The 22116-nt window shown below is 38.1% G+C and overlaps 1 protein-coding gene and 1 long non-coding RNA gene across 3 annotated transcripts in view; one reads left to right on the forward strand and one right to left on the reverse strand.

The window, feature by feature from the left end:
- The window catches only part of LOC125095434 (uncharacterized), a 110007-nt gene extending 107725 nt beyond the window's left edge, over positions 1-2282 (reverse strand). Inside the window, exon 1 of the long non-coding RNA XR_007125880.1 lies at positions 1535-2282. This is a non-coding gene — a long non-coding RNA (uncharacterized LOC125095434). The remainder of the gene's footprint in view (positions 1-1534) is intronic.
- A 6-nt stretch (positions 2283-2288) lies between these two features.
- BTG3 (BTG anti-proliferation factor 3) lies at positions 2289-22074 on the forward strand. 2 transcript variants are annotated; one of them, XM_047721805.1, is made up of 5 exons: positions 2289-2520; positions 5893-6071; positions 10310-10447; positions 15785-15992; positions 21394-22074. In XM_047721805.1, exons 2-5 carry the CDS (start codon positions 5899-5901, stop codon positions 21631-21633), a joined length of 759 nt encoding a protein of 252 aa, XP_047577761.1. In that variant the 5' UTR covers positions 2289-2520; positions 5893-5898; the 3' UTR covers positions 21634-22074. The 2 variants fall into 2 exon arrangements, with proteins under 2 accessions (XP_047577761.1, XP_047577753.1); XM_047721797.1 differs by having other exon boundaries at positions 2290-2523.
- Positions 22075-22116: the final 42 nt, after the last annotated feature.

Here is a 22116-nt window from a genome sequence, read left to right on the forward strand (position 1 = left end):
TTGATAGACCTCCAAAGGTCCTCAGAGGCTGCACACTTTTCCTCAACGTTACCTAACGGAACTCTCTCTGTCCACTATAAAAGCAAGGGTTTGGTATTTCAATTTAAACTTGACGTGTGGATTGAGACGATGGTATTTGAAACTGTTCTGTTTACAATGCTGAACTTCTCTGAGCTCAAAGGAATAACAGATTTTAAAAAGTTACACAGTTATTTAAGTGAAAAATAAGTCCTGATTATGAAAGCAATTCATAGATTTTGGTGACTGAGTGAGTCGTGTTCTCTATGACTCTGGGATACCACCACAAGATATGTGTGATTATAGACCCCCTGACCTATTATGGAGGCTCGTTTTCAAAACACATACACACACACACACACACTCTTGCCTTAAAACTTATTGTAAAACTACCATACCATTAACACACAGTATTACTGAACATTGGAGTTAACTATGGAAAGGAATCAACTGTGAAAGGAAAAAAATACATATTAATGGGTAATTGTATCAGCTCTGCTTTCCTCTTTCAGCATCCTAAAAAGGGTCCTGTCTTGTAGACTAATTCTTCTGGGCTTTTGTCATAAGAATTAGGAAGAAAGATAGCTGGGGGAAAGATCTGAAGTACACATCCAGGGCTGGAGAAGAGTTAAGGCATGTTTTGAAAGACAAATGCATTCAAGCAGCTATCTTATATGAGAACAGTGGATGAGAGCAAAAAGAGATGTTTAAGATAATTGTTATTTATCTGCTTCACGGTGTGTGGGCTATGAAAATTTTTTAAGAGTTATTTCAAAATTAGGTTTCAGGTATTTACCTGTGTATTTGAATATGGCCCTGCTCTAAGACTGGACCAAGTGGATCACAGATTTATAAATATCATACAAAATATTAATCTCAAGCTATAGAAATTTCTGGACAAATTCTTAGTAATGTTTGTGGCTACCTAGCTATTTTATGAAATTGTGGAGATAAAAGCCTTTATCAGTAAAATAATCTCAATCAGATTGTTAGACTTTTAGAACGATGAAAATACCCTCATATCTCCTAGAACAGTCCAGGGTGTAAATAACAATATTCTCTTTAAATCAACCAATAAGTAGCCATAGGTGACAATATAATTTTTTTTAACAAATAAAACTTATTGTATTGCTTTTGGAATTGCCTGTTTATTAATGCTTTAAAAAAATCACTTTGAATTGTAAATAAGTTATAAACACCAATATCAGTAATAAAAATAATACCGTAATTTAAAAAAATTAAAATATGCAGAGAACAGGGTTGAAAACATGCTCCTAGGCCTAGAGGGCAGTGAAGAATCTGTTCAATCTACAGCTTGAACGATCAGTGCTTGAGAAATTTACATGTTTTAGCTAGAAAGAGTGAAAATTGGCTATCTTTTCACAAATAATTTTTAAAAGAAATGTCTTGTATTTTCCTGGTCTGAGGTATTAAAGTGCTTTCGCAAAACCTTAACATGGTGCCAATTTAAAAGGTTGGAAAGATGCTCCTTTTTTTCAGAATGTTAGAAATGTACCTTTCCACATCTGTATTTGCTCAAAGATGAAGCTTTGTATGGCGGAAGCTCTGGAGTAGGAACATCTCAGTAACGGAAAGCTTGGACTCTCAAAGTTTCACTCATTCGGCCAACATCCCTGGAGCCCCTCCTTTGTGCAAGACACTGTACTCAGTGCCAGGCTGGAACACCGGTTAACAGGAAGCAGCCCCTGTTCTGAGGGAACTTCTGGCCTGGCCAGGGTACAGCCCAACTAGGAGTTCTAAAAAACAACCTGAAATATCACAAAGCAGCTGCACAGTGGACGTGCCTCAAATTACCACACGAGGATCAGTCCATAAATGCAAAGTCTCCCTTCCATCTGATACGGGTCGCCACCCCATCTCTCAAGAGCCCGAGCAGAACTAGGCCTAGAACTCGTGGCCAGAGGTTGTCAGGGGACAGGTTGGCAAGGAGAGACCAGAGGATAAGAGGAGGCCCAAGCACGGCCCCCGATGGCGATGCACCAGGTAGTGCGGGAGGCTGGCGGGGGTCAGCTCGGCCTCCCAGGTGGATCTCGACGGAGGAGTGTAGGCCGAGGTTCTGTGGGCCTAGCCGTCGGACTGGAAGGGTCTGTGCGCCGTTCAGCCCCGGTCTCAGGGGCGGGCTCTCGGCGAGGCCCCGCCCCTCCGGCTCCTCCCCTCCCACCCCCAAGGCGCGCTAGCCTGTCCCGCGCGGCGCCAACCCTTTCCCGGGTCATCGCCCCTCCTCTCTTCCGGGCCGCGAGCCCCCCGCGCGTCTCCTCAGGGCTGTGCTCGCTCGCGCGCGCGCGCTCGCGCCCGCGCTCCCCTGCTTGCCCGCCCTCTCAGCGCGCGCTCCCTCGCCCGACGACGCGGGAGCCACACGCTCCGAACTAGGCTCGCTGCGCTCGCTGTCGCCGAGCGCCGGCCCGCTGAGGCGGCGCCCTCGGTTCCCGGCCCGGAGACGGTCGGGACCGCCAAATCTGCGACCCCAGGGCAGCGGCGGCGGCGGTGAGGAGACCGGACCGGGGGGAGGCGGGCATGGTGGAACTGAGGGCACCGGGAGGAGGGTGGTCCCGGCGCCCCTGAGGCCACGTCGAAAGCTCGCGGCAGGCGGCGCGCCGGGGAAGGGGGAGGAGTGTGGGATCCAACCGGGTTGCATCGGCCCCGGCCCGGCGAGAAGGAAGGATTATGGACCGAGAGAGGTGACCTGAGAGGGTTTCCGCGGGACTTCGGTGGGTTGGGGACGGAGGAGACGCCGCCTCAAGGCTCCTGCCACGTTTACACCGCGCGTTACCCTCCGCTCGCGGTGGGCGACAGCCTTGCGCCTACCCACCCGCCTTCCGCGTCGGTGTGTTTTCTGGAGCCGGGGACCCGGCTTGCTGTCCGGGGGGGGGGGGGGTGTCACGCCCGAGGGGACTCGCGTCTTGGAACCCGGGACCACCCGGAGACTGGAATCGGCCCGGTGGCAGCGGACCGGCGGGCGAACGGGAAGGCGCACCCTGCGAGGGAGGCTGTTTGGGGGGAGGAGGGAAATGGGGCTCCACGGCCCTTCCCCCTTAACTCGGGGAAAACCGCGATTGCAGAAGTTGGACGCGCTTGCAGGCCGTTCTTTCCAGAGTGGGTGGAGATGTTTGATGCCTACTCACCTAGCACTCTCAGAACCCAAGCGTGAGTGCTTAGCGGCAGGTTTTGATGGTTTACAAAGTCCAAGTCTCGGCCCCATGGGAAATCCCGTCTCCTCAGCGTCCGGAGAGCCCGCTTTGTAACGCCGGTGAGGCTGGTCCGGGGCTCCTCAGCCTCACGGCCAGGATCCCCGCTTCCTCAACCTTGGGAACGTCTATCAGAAATATTTGTGTCTAGAAACGGTTGCGATTAGCCCTTCGTTACAACACAGGGAAAAGTACAAAGTTATAAACTCCTGCAAGGTTGGGCTTGGTTTTCCTTTGGGTTTTACGCACGCCGCTGTGAGCAGAGGAGCCTGTGGAACAAAGTAGAACTTGAGGAGCCGCCGCCGCGGTGACTACGTCCCAGGATGACGTCACCGTGCGATATTTAAAATGGGAGCTTTTCGCTCCGAGTGTGGGTGGAGGAATTGTGGCTACTTACTCAAGACGCCTGAAGTCTTATTGGCCCAGCTCACTTCTAGTTTCTCCCTCTCAGACTTTATAACTCCCTCTTTTACCTTTCCACACTCTCAGAATTCTAACTGGTGGGAGTGGGTTAATTTTTCTGCTATTCCAGGCATCATTCCTTCAAACCGAAAAAAAAAGTAATTCCATATGACTCATCTTGTGTTACAAGCAATAGAAACCACTAAGTGGTTCTTTTCTTCCTTTCTCTTATTTTTTGATATGAAACAGAACAAAACAAAAAGGAAAACAAAACCCTAAACTCAGATATGTAGAGCACCGTAGACAAATTAAATGAATGAGAATGATGCAGTTAAGGATTCAGTACTCTTCTTTAGTGTGGTTCCTTGTTTTCTTTGGGGAGATGGAAGCTAATGTTGTTCTATCAGCAAGTAACTTTCCATCCCATACCGTTTATTAAATTGCAGTGGGCTTTCTTTTCCATTACAACGGGCTAGGATATAAATATGGCTTTATAAAGTGGAAATGGCTCAACATTTCTCTTAGGAGGATGCCTCATAGCAATTGTGGAAGACTGGGGTTGTATGTACCTCTGCAACTCTTATATGCAACCCAGTTCCTCTTGTCTGGTAGCTGGCCAGAGAAGGTGGATTTGGCATTCTAGGGTTCCAGGAGGAAGGTTTGGGTGTCTTCCCATCGGAGATCAGAGTGGGTATGGCTGCCAGCACACCTCTCAGATGACTGTAGAATTTATTTCACAGTGAGATCCCTTGTTTGAATTTGCACAAGGAGTTAAGGAATCATTAGAAGAGACTTTAAGAGATTTGAGAAAACAACTATCAGCTAGATTAGTTGGTTTTTATACTAAACATAGCAGAAGCTGTATGTCTTTGATAATTGGCTCTGGAAAGGATGATATTGCTTAGTAAATGTAGCATCTGAATAATTCCCAAGTTACTTAAAGCAGCCAAATGAATGAGCTCATCACATAAAGACAGAATATACATCGAAACAATCCCAGGATAAGGTTTTTGCCTTTATGGATTAATCAATGGTAAGTCAGATCTGCCATTTAAAGAATCTTGAGGCAGTTCCACAGTGCAGCTATATCTCTGATTATTTCTTTTGGTTTGATTTTTCTGTGGATGACCCTGAATTTCTACTCTTAAATGTTTTGATAGAGGCACTGTCTTGGAGCATATCTTCTAGGTAAATATATCTCTGTTCTTGAAAGAATGTTTATAGAAGAAACTCAGTGCTGCATTTTTTTTTCTTTATGTGTAACAGCTTTATTATTCAAATAGGATTCACATAGCATACAATTTACACATTTAAAATCTACAATTCATTAGTTTTAGTATATTCACAAAGTTGCGTAGCCATCACCACAGTTAATTTTAGGGTATTTTCCTCACCCTAAAAAGAAGCCCTGTGTTTCATTGATGTCTCTCCTTTCCCCCCATAATTCCTGCCCCTAGGCCACTAACCAGGTTTTTGCCTATTCTGGAAAACTCATAGAAATGGAATCATACAATATTTGGTCTTTTGTAACTGGTTTCTTTCCCTTAACATGGTGCATTTAAGATTCACCTCTGTTGTCGCACATATCAGTACATCATTCCTCTTTGTTGCTGAAGAATATTCCATTGCATGTATATACCGCATTTATCTGTTCGTCAGTTGACAAATGTCAGTGTCCATCAGTTGTATATTGAATTTCTTCTACTTTTTGGCTGTTATGAATAATGCTGTGGACACTTGTGTACATGTTTTTGTGTAGAAAAATGTTTTCATTTCTTTTAGGTATGTGGCTATGAGTGTGGAATTGATTGGTCTTTTAGTAACTCAAACTTTTTTTAGGAATTACCACTGTTTTCTATAGTAGCTATACAATATTGTGTTTTAAAATTCAAATTATTTCACAAAATTTTAAACTTAAATTATTGTAGCTAAACATTGACATATTTAGAAAAAGTATATAATGGTATCATTGTAGTGCTTCTCTTTGAGTGATAGCTCTGATTTTATTTTAGCCAACCAGGAGCATTTTGGTGTGCCCTCTTTACTGAACTTCTTCACAAAGCTAAGTGATAAGGTTCTTAGACAATATTATAATAAGGTCTTTATGGCCTAAATTAGTGATTATTTGTTCCTTTTTCCAGATATGAGCCAATGAAACACAAGATAAAATTGAAAGAAGTGAGCTATGAAGGAGGGATATTTTGCAGAGCTTTATCTTCCAGTTTTTGTGTTTTGGTTTTTTAAGAAAAACTGTTTTTCTTTGCAGGGAAAGATGAAGAACGAAATTGCTGCTGTTGTCTTCTTTTTCACAAGGCTAGTTCGAAAACATGACAAGTTGAAAAAAGAGGCAGTTGAGAGGTTTGCTGAGAAATTGACTCTTATACTTCAAGAAAAATATAAAAATCACTGGTATCCAGAAAAACCATCAAAAGGACAGGCCTACAGGTAAAGGATTAGATTGGACAGTTGGATTGGACTAAGAGGCTGATAGCTCCTGAAAATGAGTGCAAGGCCAGAGGACTAAAGGGTATCCAGTCCATTTCTTTCACAGTTTCACTACAACATACAGAATTCTGGGGTGTCTTTGGTATTTTCTTTCCTTACGCATTTTAAAATAGAAACATTTGTTGATGGAGCCCCACTACCTAGACTTGGGATCACAATATTGTCAGCCCGTGGGAGTTAGTCTTGTGGTTGTAGTTTGGCTTCTGACTGAATGCATTTCTTTATGTATCACAGGTACTTGAGGGTTTTCACAATTCTAGAGGACCCCTAAAACTTACCTATGAATGGGCATGGCAAGAGTTGAAAGAAATGAGTCTCTGTTTTTATAAATTACATGTTATATGTTTTTGGAAAAAGTAAATTTTATGGCAAACAAGAACTAAGAATATTAGAAACCTAATGCATTGTTGACACAAATAATTTCATTTATACTATACATAATTCTTTATGGTAGAAGCCACCGTAACTCTTTTCTTGATGAAGGTAACTTATTACAACCTACAAGTGGTAAATATTAGCTCTGCGATTTGAGCTCAGGTCTAACTAACTGACCCTGAATTCTTATGGGCTTCTGCACACCACAGTTTGACCACTGCCCTGTCTCTAAGAGGGTAAGTAACTCTCACTAGCAGCTGTCTTTTTGTACTATGGTTTATAAGTTACATTTATAGCTTAGAGTAAAGAAGAACAGGCTCCTGCTAAACATGTTCTAGCATGCTCATTCCCTAGTATTTATGTGATCACTGTGTTGAGAGCCTGGGTTCTGCTAAATAACTCAGCTGTCAAACCTTGCCCCATTTGTGGAGGTGGCCACCCAAAAAAATGAATGTAAAACAGTTGTGACTAAAGAAATTCTTTTATTTATGCATATTGTTGCCCCCAAGTTTTCTTCTCAATCAGCATTTCTGTGCTTTGATGTAAAAAGGACTTCCTTTCAGTCACTTAGCTCTTAAAAGTGCAAGATTATTCAGGGAGTCTACAAAGGAAGTGAAAATATGTGTTTAGTTCTCATATGCTAAAAGCCACAGGTGAGCATGCTTTCTATTGAAAACAAAAGTTAAAGTTATTGATTTATTTTTCTCTTCATTTTTATCCAAGGATGTTTCCTAGTAGATTAGAAAATGTGATGAATTAAAGTAGAAATGTGGATGTTCCATATAAAGCAGACTCAAGTTATTTTTTTATCTTTTCAGTTGATTCTCTTAATTTTTTTCCTGCACATTTTTATTTTTGATAGAGTGAACAGCTTTGGTGAGTTAGAGCTATTGAGGCTTTTTACACTGATGTAATTGACATTGGACAAAGGCTTCTGGAAGTGCCAAACCAACTTTTTACTATTACTGAGAAAAGAAGACACTGTCAAGTAAATGCTTAAAGGTCAGACAGTGTACAGTTTCGTTTCCATTAATTCTAAAAACTTGAGGAAAAAAATTAGCTAAACAGGATTAAATTGGCATATGATCAGAAATATCATTATTGAGTCATTTTGAAGCTGTCTTTGAAGTAGAAAACTATTAGACTTAATGGTGGGTTGTTACTGTTATAAAAGTGAATAGAATATAGGATTAGCCAGAGTGAGACTCTTGAATCCATGGAGTAAGTTGGAAGTGTTCTTTTTCTTCTAAAGTGTTTATAAGTTAAAATTGTTTCTTCACAATATCTACAAATAAGGGCAATTTGGCAATATTATCAAGATGTGTAAAAATATTCCTACTCTTTGAACAGTAAGTTTCTAAAAATCTATTCTAGAAGTATAATCAGAAATGCAGATAAATATCTATGAATATGGATGTTTCTTACACTTTATAATTGCAAAAAATTGGAAAGAACTGTCAACATTAAGTAAATGATAGACTATTTTTATGCAGCTTTTAAAATCCTGTTTTTGAAGACTGCTTAATGGATAAGTAGTCACAGTATATAGAGTTAAAAAAACAGCACAAAAATGTATAAGATAAGCAAATGAAGCAGAGTCTCTAAGCATCTTTATTTACATACATATTTTTTAAGCTTTGAGACTACATCACCCTTATTTTAGATAACAAAAACATGTACTTCTAAAAATCTATCTCCTTACCTTTAACTGCTTTTGATCCTGGGGCATATGGGACTTTTGAATCAACTTACACAACACTAGAATTTGTAAACATAGACCATCTCAAAGAATGGGACAAATGGCATCTTACATGCTGTAAAATAATTTTTTTTTTTTTTTTTTTTTTTACAGAGAGAGATCACAAGTAGACAGAGAGGCAGGCAGAGAGAAAGAGAGGGAAGCAGGCTCCCTGCCCAGCAGAGAGCCCGATGCGGGACTCGATCCCAGGACCCCGAGATCATGACCTGAGCCGAAGGCAGCGGCTTAACCCACTGAGCCACCCAGGCGCCCCTGTAAAATAATTTTTTTACTCTGAATTGCTTACTTGTTAGTGGTCATGATAAGATTAGCACAGACAAAATAGGATATTTAATGAAATAGACTTTGGAGTCCAGTGGTCCAGATAGTCACCACTTTATAGTTGTGAAGTTAGGCAACTCTGCTTCCTTACTTTCTTACAATGGGGAAGTGATATGTAAATTATAGGATAATTGTTAAAATAAAAAGTTAATACATGTAAAGCACTTAAGAAACTGTCCATTGCGGGGCACCTGGGTGGCTCAGTGGGTTAAAGCCTCTGCCTTCCGCTCGGTCATGATCCCAGAGTCCTGGGATCGAGTCCCTCATCGGGCTCTCTGCTCAGCGGGGAGCCTGCTTCCCTTCCTCTCTCTTCTGCCTACTTGTGATCTCTGTCTGTCAAAAAAATAAAATCTTAAAAAAAAAAAAAAAGTTTAAGAAACTGTCCATTGTGTAGTAAACCTTCAGAAAGTTATTATTACTATTTAGAAATATGTATTAGCTGTTACTTACTGAGAACTTTTTCACTGTTCTAAATGAGAATTGAAATCAATAATAAAATTAAAAAAAAATTTAAACAACATGTTCTATTGATGTCATTGTATTTAATGTTATAATTACTGTTTGTCAATAAACTTGTGTTGTCCATATTTGAGAGCTTTGCATCTGAGGAGAGGGTGAAACCACTTAATCTAAATTCACCCAATAAATGAGAAGTAGGATTAGTACTAAAACTTGGGTACTTTTGATTTCGTAATTGTAGAAGCAGTAAATACTTCTATTGTAGCCACCATTTTTGTACATAGGCAAAATGCTTACTTTAACGTATACTTTTGCATTCATTCTGGGATTAGGTAGATTCCATTAGGTAGATTTGGTATTTCTTAGGTTTAAAAAATGGAACAGAGGTTCTATTGGTTTAGGTATTTTATTTTTTCCCAATTATTTTAATGACTTTTTTTTAATTAAAAAAAACTCTGGTAACAAATAAGCCAGTAACACTTTGGATTTATTTTAATCATAACTATGTGATAAGAATGGTTCTGTGTCTTGGACTGATTCTATATTTATAGAACAATTATAAGTGAGGATAAGGACACCTTTTTTTTATTTTTATTTTACTTATTTATTTGACAGAGAGAGATCACAAGTAGGCAGAGAGGCAGGCAGAGAGAGAGAGGGGGAAGCAGGCTCCCCGTGAGCAGAGGGCCCGATGCGGGACTCGATCCCAGAACCCTGAGATCATGACCCGAGCCGAAGGCAGAGGCTTAACCCACTGAGCCACCCAGGTGCCCCAATAAGGACACCTTTCTTAACACTATCTGGGATTTATAAGTAAGGAAATGGCCAAAACATCACAAGAATTTCAAAATATTTCAAACATTGTTTAAGGTCTTTTGTTAGTTAGATTTTGTTATAGTAACTTGGCCTATTAATACTTCTACCTTTAGAGCTCTGGGTAATTTCATGCAGCTTTAATGCTCATTGGTCTGTTAATATACATGTGAGATTGAGTAGTTTCTGGCTAAAATGATGCAAAGCCAGTTCTTACGATTTCCCTGGGCTCGGATGAATGCCCTCTCTTTCACCAGGCTGAGTAGTCTTACTGATGATGCTGCCTCTTTGCCTTCAGTTCACATTCATTATCTATTTAGGATAGATATGCCCCCTGGATTCTCCATCAGGGTTTATTTGTCTTAAATTCACATTGGCAATACTAATAATATAACATGGTTTATGATTAAGATTCAGTTAAAGCTGTTAAAATTACTCTACTTCGTTGCAGATGCATTCGTGTCAATAAGTTTCAGAGAGTTGATCCTGATGTCCTGAAAGCCTGTGAGAACAGCTGCATCTTGTACAGTGATCTAGGCTTACCAAAGGAACTCACTCTGTGGGTGGATCCATGTGAGGTGTGCTGTCGGTGAGTTCTTGAGTGTGCCAGCTGAACTGATTACCATGCTGGAACTGATTTTATGAAATTCTCTCAGTTACTGCCTGCTTGTGTGTCTTTGTGGCCAGAAGCTGTTGTTTGGGCTTTTGTAGTTGTGAATTTTGTAATCTGAAGGTGAAAGACTGGTTACATTCCTTTTTTACAGCTAAAGAAACTTAAAAACTTAATTGGGTAGGGTTTTTCTAGGGCTCTGGCGAGAAGCTTTTTATAGACCAAGAAGCAGAAATTAGATACCTAGACTTCTGTAGGTCAATTATTGTCTCTCGGTGGTGCACTTGTCTTTCTCCTCTTCAAGTTGGGAAAGAAGTTAAGCCTAAATAGTAATGGATAATAACAACTTTTGCTTGGTTTTTGTTTGTTTCTATTCTTGCCTCCCTCCCCCTTTTTGACTTTTAAGTGACCAAGTATTTTCATGGTCTTGTTTTTATAATGGAGATTATTTCTCATCTCCCAATGAGCAGAATTGTAAAAGGGGAGTGTTAGGTATGGTATCTAATTGAATTCCATTCATTCTAAAAAACATTCATTGTGGTATAAGCATTCTTAGTTGTGGGGTTTTAAAAAATGAAAGGACGGGGCGCCTGGGTGGCTCAGTGGGTTAAAGCCTCTGCCTTCGGCTCAGGTCATGATCCTAGGGTCCTGGGATCGAGCCCCGCATCGGGCTCTCTGCTCTGCGGGGAGCCTGCTTCCTCCTCCCTCTCTCTCTCTCTCTCTCTGCTTGCCTCTCTGCCTACTTGTGATCTCTGTCTGTCAAATAAATAAATAAAATCTTTTTAAAAAAATAAAAAATAAAAATAAAAAATGAAAGGACATTTTGCTGTTAGATGTCCAAAGTTTAATAAAGGAGAAGAAAGAATAAGCAGATTACAGCAGGGTGATTTATGCTGTGATAGAAATATGTACAAAATGCAGTGGTTGGTGGCACAAAGGAGAAAGTTACTGCTTCTGCTGGGAATTAGAAAAGACTACCAAGTGGGGTGATGCTAGAGCTGGATGGGGAAGGATGCAGTTGATTAGATGACAAGGTGGGAAAGACCTTGCAGGAAGAATAGGATGAAAAATAGATGAATGGAATCCCCTGCAAGTGATTTCCTACAGCTGTTCCTTTAGGGTATTTCTTTTTGGTTTTTAAGTACATTTCACCTGTTGAATACAGTAGAGATGCTTTTGATGCAATCCTAGTATATTTCAAAGGTGGTCATAGCCTTTGACCTGATCTCCAACAATAAAAGTAGAGGTGATGATATGTCATGACAAAAATACATAGTAATTCTTCCATTGAATTATTCTGGATCACCTTGGAGCTTCTTGGTATAAGCTGTTTGTGTAAGATTCTTGCTCTGGGAAACTGAGGTGCTAGATTAGTCCGCACTTCTTTCTCAGTTAGAAAAAAGAAGAGCCAAGACATCTCAATTTTGGTCCAAGAACGTCAAACATTTTTAGATTCTGGGACTAATGTAGGACTAAGGTCATACTTCACAGACTTTGGCCACTGAACACCTACTGAAGACCTCTGTATATAAGCAATAGCTATCACAAAGTTACTATATTGAATTGCTTGCTTTTTTATTAGGCCTGCACTTAGATCCTGACTCACTGTTATTTAACACACAGTTCTTTAAGTTAGTTACGTAGTTTTTCAGCCATAAAAAATTACAAGTAGTGCTTGAAAGGGGCTTTTTCATGTAGTTATAAAGCTACTGAAAGAGTATCATGTAGTGGGGCGGTTGGGTGGCTCAGTCAGTTAAGTGCCTGCCTTCAGCTCGGGTCATGATCCCAGAGTCCTGGGATCAAGCCCCAAATTGGGCTTTCTGCTCAGTGGAGAGCCTGCTTCTTTCTCTCCTTCTGCCCGCCTCTCTGTCTACTTGTGTTCTCTCTCTATGTCTCTGTCAAATAAATAAATAAAATCTTTAAAATATATATATATATCGTATAGTCTTATGTGGAGGCAGGAGCAAAAAAGCTAAAGAGTTGGCAAAATGTGTTATCATCCAGTCAAATAATGAGTATTTAATATGATGATCTTAAATCATTATGAATTGTTTCTATGTTCAAAGATGCTTAAGAAGTTGGGTAATTGTATAAACATTTTGGACATATTTATTTGAAATGGCTTAAACTAAATCTTGGCACTTGGAGATAGAAACTTTAGTTAAATAGACCTTCTACTTAGGTGGATGCTTCATTACTTTAATGATTCCAGATAATGAAAAATTATTGTGTTTTCATCATATTGATATAGGAAAATCTTTGCATTCAGAACCTCTTAATAATTTTACATAAAATTAAAATTTTGGCGAAAATTGGCTGCGATGTGATAATTTTCACAGCTCAGAGAAATCACCTTCAGAATGTGGGGAACTCATTCTGCGATAATAGAACTCCAAAGAAAGAAAGGCATCCTAGCAATTGAGTAGAGGTAATTGTTGTTAAGTTAACTGAGGAGATTGCAGTATTGATTAGTGCTTTGGGACCAAAACTGTAAAGATAAATACTCTGGAAAATTAAAATAAAGCTGATATAGCAGTTACATAATTGAACAAATATCTGAGAGTCATTAATAATAACTTACTGGTACACTAGAGACTAAGCTTATAAAAAAATTGAAATTCACTCAAGGGAACATTCTTCATAGTATCATTGAGTTATTCCATCAGGATAAAATATTTGAAGTGTACAAAGAGTGTTATGTAGTTAGAAAGGTTATCATTTAGTGAACTATGTGAGGAGATACGGAATAGATAATAAATACATTCTTCCCATAAAGAGAATGCCTGAGATAGGGTCTCAGCTTTCTTATCTGTCCAACATATTGTATACCTTTTTTTGGAATTTCTAGAATTCTTTTCCTGATATAGAGCATTAGATACTATTGATTTGTTTCAAATTAACTAAATTGGACTTAATGTTTTAGCAGTGTGTAGTTGAAAAATGCAGTTTAAATGTTGTCCATTACTAATTCTAAGACATTAACTGCACACACTAATGTTACAGTAATACAGTAAACCACTTCATTTGCCATGAAAAGAATATTCATACCAAAATACTAGAAAGGGAAAGATGCAGAACCTAATTGAACTTGCATGTCAAAGAAATCTGAGTTAATAAAGCTTGACCTTCAATCATAGATGTCTGTCCTTGATGTAGGTTTCTGTTCTACAAAGGTAGGGATTTTTCTCAAATTGCCTACCTTTCTGTTTTACTTGAATTTTGACTCTATTAATGGGCAAAATTGAAGATAGGCCTAAACCCATTGTTAATATTGCTGACTTTATTAACATGTGAATTAACCTTTGTATTGAAATTTGTTGAGTCTTTAAACCGAGGGCAGGATGAAGTGGTATGTTTCCATTGCTAAAACTCTGTGCTAAGTAAATTTGAAATTATAGTACAGGAGTTCTGTGTTGTGAAGAACTTGCCTAACTGCTCAGTCATCTTATACTAGGAAGAATCGCTAGCTGAAGACAAACCAATATCCAGCCAGTTCCAGCTTTCTTGCCTAGCAGATAGGAAACTGTGGCCTAGAGACATTAAATGACTTGCCCCTTGTCACAGAGCTAGTTAGTGGGAGAGACAGAACCAGAAAGATGTTCAGTGTTCTTTCTACCGTCTGTAGCAATTCCTTTTATGAGATAAACTGAAAAAGAATAGAAAAGGGAGTTATGTCCCATATTTAGGTAGCATTTATGGCCCCATTCAGCCTGTGTGAGAGTGGAAGACAGCACAACTATATAAAGAAGTAGAACTCACCTGTGAGGCTACATGATTTCCATAAAACTTTCAAAGGCTTTATTACAGTTTGGCCTTTTACTTTATTATACATACCCTGAGACAAGACTTACTTCAAAATGAAATTAATTGACATAGTTATTATTAACTCTGCTTTTCTATTAAGGTTGTTTTGGTGGTTTTTTTAAGCTTAAAATCATGTTCTCTAACTTCAATTACATATTGCGTAAGAACTAGTTAACAGTTCATTTCTTGGGGCGCCTGGGTGGCTCAGTCATTAAGTGTCTGCCTTCAGCTTGGTTCATGATCCCAGAGTCCTGGGATCGAGCCCCACATCAGGCTCTCTGCTCAGCAGGAAGCCTGCTTCTCCCTCTCCTACTCCCTTGCTTGTGTTCCCTCTCCCACTCCTTCTCTCTCTCTGTCAAAAAAATAAATAAATAAAATTAAAAATCTTAAGAAATCAATTCATTTCTTTTGTCCTAACTAGAAATTATTTCATGGTGTTTAAGTTGTGCAGTCTATCCAAATAGATTTGTGGGTTTCTCCTATTCTCCAAATGAAAACTAGTTTTATGGGGCACCTGAGTGACTCAGTTGGTTAAATATCCAGCTCTTGATTTCAGCTCAGGTTGTGATCTATGCGTCATGAGGTCAAGCCTGCACTGGGCTGTACGCTGAGCATGGAGCCTATTTAAGATTCTCTCTTTCCTTCTCCCCTGCCTCCCCTACCCCCCTTCCCCATTTGCCCCATGTGCTCTTTTGCACACGTGCTCGCATGCTCTCTCTTACTCTCTCTCTCTCGGAGAAAAAAAAAAGTACTACTGGTTTTACTATTCATTATGCTATCTTCCCTCATTGCATAATTTATTTTCCTTTTTCTTTTAGTAGCCAACAGCCAAAGTTACATATTCTAACAATTATTTTTCTAGCTCAAGTCTCTAAAAGTATTTTGGCACGATTAAAAAGCTCATTTTACTTTTTAAAAACAAAAATCAAGATGAGAAGTAGGCAGTTTTCCTAGCATGAGATAAGCAATATAATTCAAGTAAAACCCCTTTGTTTTCAACACTTGTTTTTCAGTTGCCTCAGTTCTCATTTTTGTCAGTGTGGATACAGGCAACCAGGTCCCTTTTTTATTTAATCATGGAGGTCAAAGGAAATGACTCGTTGATTTATGACTTGAATTACTAGCATCTACATTACAGTAGTTAGTTAAAAACACATGAGAAATTTTTACTGTACAATCAGTTTAATGATACATAAAAAATGTAAACTGAATTTCACTTTGGTGTTTTAAACAACTGTTTTTGTTAAAATAGGAAAGTAGGAAAGAAAATTGGGAAAGAGAATGGAATCATTTTTATTTGTACTTAAATAAGGCAGGGGTAGAAAGTCGTGGTCTGCCTATTGGCATGGATTTGTGTTAAGATACTATATATGTCAGGTTATGTTCTGGGAGGGTTCCTTCTTTGCTTTGGACCAATGACATGTCCAAGCCTGTTTGTTTTTATGGACAATTTCTTGCTTTTGTTGATGGTACTTAAAGGTTTATGAGTTTGTTTGTTTTTTTAATCCTTAGGTATGGAGAGAAAAACAATGCATTCATTGTTGCCAGCTTTGAAAATGAGGATGAGAACAAGGATGAAATCTCCAAGAAAGTTACCAGGGCCCTTGATAAGGTTACCTCTGATTATCATTCAGGATCCTCTTCTTCAGATGAAGAAACAAGTAAGGAAGTAGAAGTGAAACCCAGTTCCATGACTGCGACCCCAAGCCCTGTGTACCAGGTAACCATGGAATGGCTTTCTATTAAAGGTTGTGAGCAGGGCTTGCCAGGTCATTCTAGGTAGTCCTGCTCATGTTGCCCAGGATTTCTGATTTGAGATTTTGAATGCCAATTCTCTTCCATATAAAAGGAAGCTGTTCTTTAGAGATGTAAATGGGCATCCTGAGTCACTTTATCAAGGGTCTGCTTTTACTACTCAGTTAAGTAGGATAAATACATTTTATTTATTTATAATAAATATATTTTTAAAAGTATGGGAAAGACTAGAAAAAGTCATGATGATGATACATTCCTGATATTTTTAAATCTTTATTGTATTAAAAAGTAGGTATTGAGGGGCTCCTGGGTGGCTCAGTGGGTTTAAGCCTCTGCCTTTGGCTCAGGTCTTAATTTCAGGGTCCTGGGATCAAGTCCCACATCAGGCTCCCTGCTTAGCAGAGAGGCCTGCCTCTCTGCCTACTTGTGGTCTCTGTCAAATTAATAAAATCTTAAAAAAAAAAAAAAAAAGATTCACATTAAAGAAAAAAAGTAGGTATTCAGTTTTTGTAGTCTTCGACACTATTAATTCATACCATTGGGGTTAACTTTCTTTTCTCCACGATTAAAAAGAAACTTCACTGAATTATATATGAGTTCATTTTTCACTCAAGTTAAAACATTATCTCCTTTACTTCAACAGTTGATGAGTTAGATAGCAACCATGCTTACAAATTTGTCCACTTATTTATTATCTATACCCCACATACCAAAGAATATTTAATATACTTTTAAAAATTCTTAATACAATACTCCTCTTTGGCAGAGAAGATAAGTCAAAAAAATGAAAGAAATCTTTTTTTTTTTTTTTTTAAGATTTTATTTATTTATTTGACAGAGAGAGATCACAAGTAGGCAGAGAGGCAGGCAGAGAGCGGGGGGGGGGGGGGGGGGGGGGGGGGAAGCAGGCTCCCTGCGATTCGGGGCTCAATCCCAGGACTCTGGGATCATGACCTGAGCCGAAAGCAGAGGCTTTAACCCACTGAGCCACCCAGGCGCCCCTGAAAGAAATCTTTTGAGTTGAGCCTTATTCTGTGCATGTACTTTTTTCTAATTTTGAGTATATTTTAAAATATATCTCTTTTTATTAATTTGGCCTTATTTAGACATACTGAAATATAACAGGTTCAAGGTTAGGGTTGGATTTGGGCTATAATAATTTAAACCTTGGGGCGCCTGGGTGGCTCAGTTAAGCGTCTGCCTTCAACTCAGGTCATGATCCCTGGGATCGGCCTGCACTGGGCTCCCTGCTCGGTGGGAAGCCTACTTCTCCTTCTTCTACTCCCCCTGCTTCTGTTCCCTCTCTCGCTGTGTCTCTCTCTGTCAAAAATATAAATAAAAACTTAATAATAATAATAATTTAAACCTTAATGAGTAAAAAATGAGAGTTTTGAGTATGAGAAACTAAATCTTTATATTCACCATTCATTTATATAATGAACATGTTTTCAGTATAACTTAACTTTTCATTTCTCTCTTTCATTTGTTGTATTATCTTTTTAGGCTTATGAGGAAGATTAGTCTGAGGATTATCATTTTTAGGAATATATGTGTATATATATGCATATTGTAAGATAGCAAGCCCTTGCTGTAAACAACTTCAAACAGTGTAAAAGAGCATAATAGTAACTAAATCCTCCCTCACCACTCCCCAACCACTAGTCCTGTCCTGTACATTTCCATGGACGTACTCATTACCAGTTATTTTTGTATTCTTCCTAAGAGAGTCTCTATATAGATAAGTAAACTTTATATTTGTATTTCAGGGATCATTTTTAAGACTTTTGTCATAAATTTTGGGCTTTTTTTCTCTCTGCATGATGTGTTATAAACTCTAAATTACTGTTGTTAAATTGCCTGTAATTCGTTCACATGTTGCAATTTTATCTCAGAATTTTATTGTTACTCAACAAAGCAAGAAGGTAAATCTCAAACTGAATTGATTGCTGCTGATATTTTACAAGTAAATTGACCTTTAATTTTTAGATTTTCCTTTTAAATTGTATTTATTTCCCCCCATGTTGAGAAACTGTTGCGACAAAATTATAACAAAGGCATGGAAATTGAAATGTCTTTTGTGTGCTTTTAAAATAAAACATTTTTCCTTGACATTATATTCACTAACAAAACATTTTTTGACAGAAAAGCATGGCTGTTAAAAGCCATCGTGTAGAAAGCTAGTGCAAGTGGCCCACTTTAATGTTTTCTTCCTATCCATGTTTTCATCTCGAACCTAGCATTACTAAAAGGCTTAAAAAGGGGCTTATCAAAGTAAGGATACAAAGTTCCTAGCTTGTGATCTTTGTTCTCTTAGGAGTCTTTTTTTGAAGGTATCCCCAGAGATTACTAATTAAGAAGTGAAGTTTGTCATTTTTCCCCAAATTGATCTATAGATTCAACTACATATCAATCAAAATCCCAACAAGGTTTTTCTAGAAAGTGACAAATTGATTCTAAAATTTATAAAAAGAATCAAGTTAGAGGCCTTATACTTATATAAAGCTATTATGTCTATCAAGACAGTGTGGTAAAGATTTACAATTTTATTTATTTATTTGACAGAGAGACAAAGCGAGAGAGGGCAAGCAGGGGGAGTGGGAGCAGGAGAAGCAGGCTTCCTGCTGAGCAAGGAGCCCAATGCAGGGCTTGATCCCAGATCTCTGGAGAGCAGAGTCTTAACAGATGAGCCACCCAGGCACCCCCAGTGTAGTAAAGATTTAAAGACACAAATATATTAATGGAACAAAATAGCACAGAAACAGACCTACATATGTAGTCTTTTTTTTTTTTTTTTTTTTTTTAAGGAAAGTCTCAAAGCAGTTCAATAGGGAAAGTCTTCAAGAATTGGTACTAAAACAATTGGATACTCTATACAGGAAAAGAAACAAACCTAACTGCTACTTGACAGCATACATAAAAAATTTAATTTGAAATGGGTCATAGACCTAAACATAAAAGCTAATTCTGACACTTTCAGAAAATATTGAGAGATAGCTTTATTACTTGAGATAAACTAAGATTTCTTCCAGGGGATACAAAAAACACAAGAAAAGAACTTGATAAATTTGACTTCATCAAAATTTAAAATCTTTGCTCATCAAAACAAACCATTAAGAAAATGAATGGGCAAAACATAGACTTGAACAAAATATTCTCAATACATACATCAAAGAACTTGTTTCTGGAATATACTTTATAAATCATTCCTATAAATCAATAATAGAAGACAAACAACCCAATTAAAAGTAACTGGGCAGAAGATGTGAATAAACACTGTACAAAAGAAGTTATATAAATGTCCAGTAAACACATGAAAAGGTGCTTAGCCTTTTTTTGTCATCTGGGAAATGCAAATTAAAACCATAGTGAAACACTACTTCTTCCAGAATGGCTAAAATTAAAGTCTGACACCACCGACTGTTGGCAAGGATGTGAAGTAGCTGGATTCGTAAACTGTTGGTGGGAATGTAAAATGGTACAGCCACTTTGGAAAACTCTGGCACTTATTACAAATGCACCTACCCTATTACCCAACAAGTACACCCTTAAGTATTTAACAAGAGAAATGAAAATAAGTATTTCCAAAGTCATGTATTAGAATGTTTATAGCAGCTTTTTTCATAATAATAAAATGGAAAACAACCAAAATGTCCATTAACAGGTAAATGGGAGAAAAATTATGAGGTTTTCACACAGTAGAATACTAGCTGTAAGACAGGATGAACTAATAATAGACACACTATGGAAAGACCTCAAAAACATTTGATTGGGCAAAGAATTTTGCCATACACAAATGAACACATGCTAAATGATTCTATTTATGTGAAGTTAACAAACAGGGAAAACTCAGTCTGGTGATAGAAATCAGAACAGTGGCTGATTGTGGGGTATGAGATTAACTGAAAGGGTATTTTAGGCTCCAGAATTTTGTCTTCTGATAGATTTGTTGTTGTTGTTTTTTAATAAAGATTTTATTTTTAAGTAGTCTGTACACCCAAAGTGGGGCTTGAACTCACAACCCCGAGATTAAAAGTCGCATACTCCTCTCACTGAGCAAGGCAGGCATGCCTTCTTTCTGACAGTTTTAAAACCTTTTCAGCATCCTAGTATAAAAAGAAATGAAAACCATTTCACTTTGCTACCTGTTTGTAGTATAGGTCAATTATTAGTTGGAATCTAAATTTTTCCTTATTTTTTTCATTATTTTATATAATCAAGGATTAACTATACTAAGGGTATTCATTAAAGTGTTGTTTTATTGTGCATTGTTTTTTAATAGTAAAACACTGAAAACCGCCTAAATGTTCCATCAGTAGGACACTAGTTAATTTAGTCACGGCATAGTCCTTGCATTACATCTGGCTGTAGAATAATGAAAAAGGGCCTTATGTATTGATATGAATATCTCCAAGATATATTTATCAAGGGCAAAAAGGAGTAAACAAAATTGTATGTGCATGTTTTTTTAAAATGTGTGCATAGATGTACACCCAAGTATACGCATGAAATATTTCTAAGGGTATACACACAAAAAAATAATAATTAGTGTCAGTTACCCCTGAGAGGGTAATTGGGTAGCTGGTAATCAGGTAAAGGGGACTTTTTACTGTATATACTTTTATATACCTTTTGTATTTTCTATGATATGAATACAGTTTTATATAAAATACAAATTTTAAAATACCTGTACTAAAAAGAGCAGATTAGAAATCAGAGAATTCAGAAACTCATAGTCACATGGTATAGCATTCTGAGCAAGGTGTCCAAAACTGCTGATAACTTTTTGAATAATGTGAACTTATGTCCCATGAGACTTAGGGGATAATCTAAGACTGTTGTTCCCAAACACAAACTGGCTTCATCAGAATCACCATCTACACTGTGGTCAGAATACTTGGCCTCTGTTTTTAAAATTTTTGTTATTCTTACTGTTCAGTAGACCAGAGCTAGGGCATGAATATTCTGTGTTTTAAAAGCCTTTTAGGTGTCTCCTTATTAACCAGCCAGCTGTGGAAACTACTGGTCTAAAACATGTGTCCTAAAAAAATAATAGTAAAAAAAAAAAAAAAAAGAAAGCATGATGTGTCCTTTCAAGCTTCCATTCATTTCTGTTTTGATCTTTTCTGGTTGTTTTGAGTTTATTCATTTTCATTCATTCAGAAAACTAATCGGTCACTTACTACATATGAAGTTTTTAATATACTTAGAGCTAACCATAGGAATGTCACTTAGATCTACTCTTAAGGGTATGGCTGAGTGATTTTGTTTTTCTTTAATGGTAATCTGGAAATTCACCTTGTTTTTATATATAATGTGACTAATTTTTCCTTTGAATTAATAACTTAACTGTTTTCTCTTTCATGCAGATTTCAGAATTGATGTTCCCACCTCTTCCATTGTGGCACCCTTTGCCCAGAAAAAAGCCAGGAATGTACCGAGGGAATGGTCATCAGAATCACTATCCTCCTCCTATTCCATTTGGTTATCCAAATCAGGGAAGAAAGAATAAACCGTATCGCCCAATTCCAGTAACATGGGTACCTCCTCCTGGAATGCATTGTGACCGGAATCACTGGATTAATCCTCACATGTTAGCACCTCATTAGCTGCTTTTGATTCTCTTGGTGTCAGTGTTGAGAGAAGGTAGAATAAGGCTGACCACATTAAAAGTTAAAAGTTCATACGCATAGTAGTAAAGTTAGATGGGCCAAACCGTCAAACTTATTTTTATAGAAAAGTTATTGATAATAATCTTTCTTAAAAAATATATATGCACTTTAGATATATTGATATAGTTTGAGAAACTTTATTAAAGTTAGTCAAGTGCCTGAGTTTTTAATATTGGACTGGAGTATTTATATATTGTGCATCAACTCTGTTGGATACGAGAACACTGTAGCAGCAGACGATCTGTTCTAGCACCTTTGAGCATTTACTTTATGGAGAGTATGTAAGTTATTTATACACAGGAAATCTATTTTATGTCATTGTTTAGAAGAATTGCGTGAAATCATGTAGTTGCAAATAAAAAGTAGTTTGAGGCATGACAATGTGTGCTTCTTTTCTGTGCATAAAAAAAGGGAGAAATA

This window comes from Lutra lutra, chromosome 1, assembly GCF_902655055.1.
Source record: "Lutra lutra chromosome 1, mLutLut1.2, whole genome shotgun sequence".
NCBI lineage: Eukaryota > Metazoa > Chordata > Mammalia > Carnivora > Mustelidae > Lutra > Lutra lutra.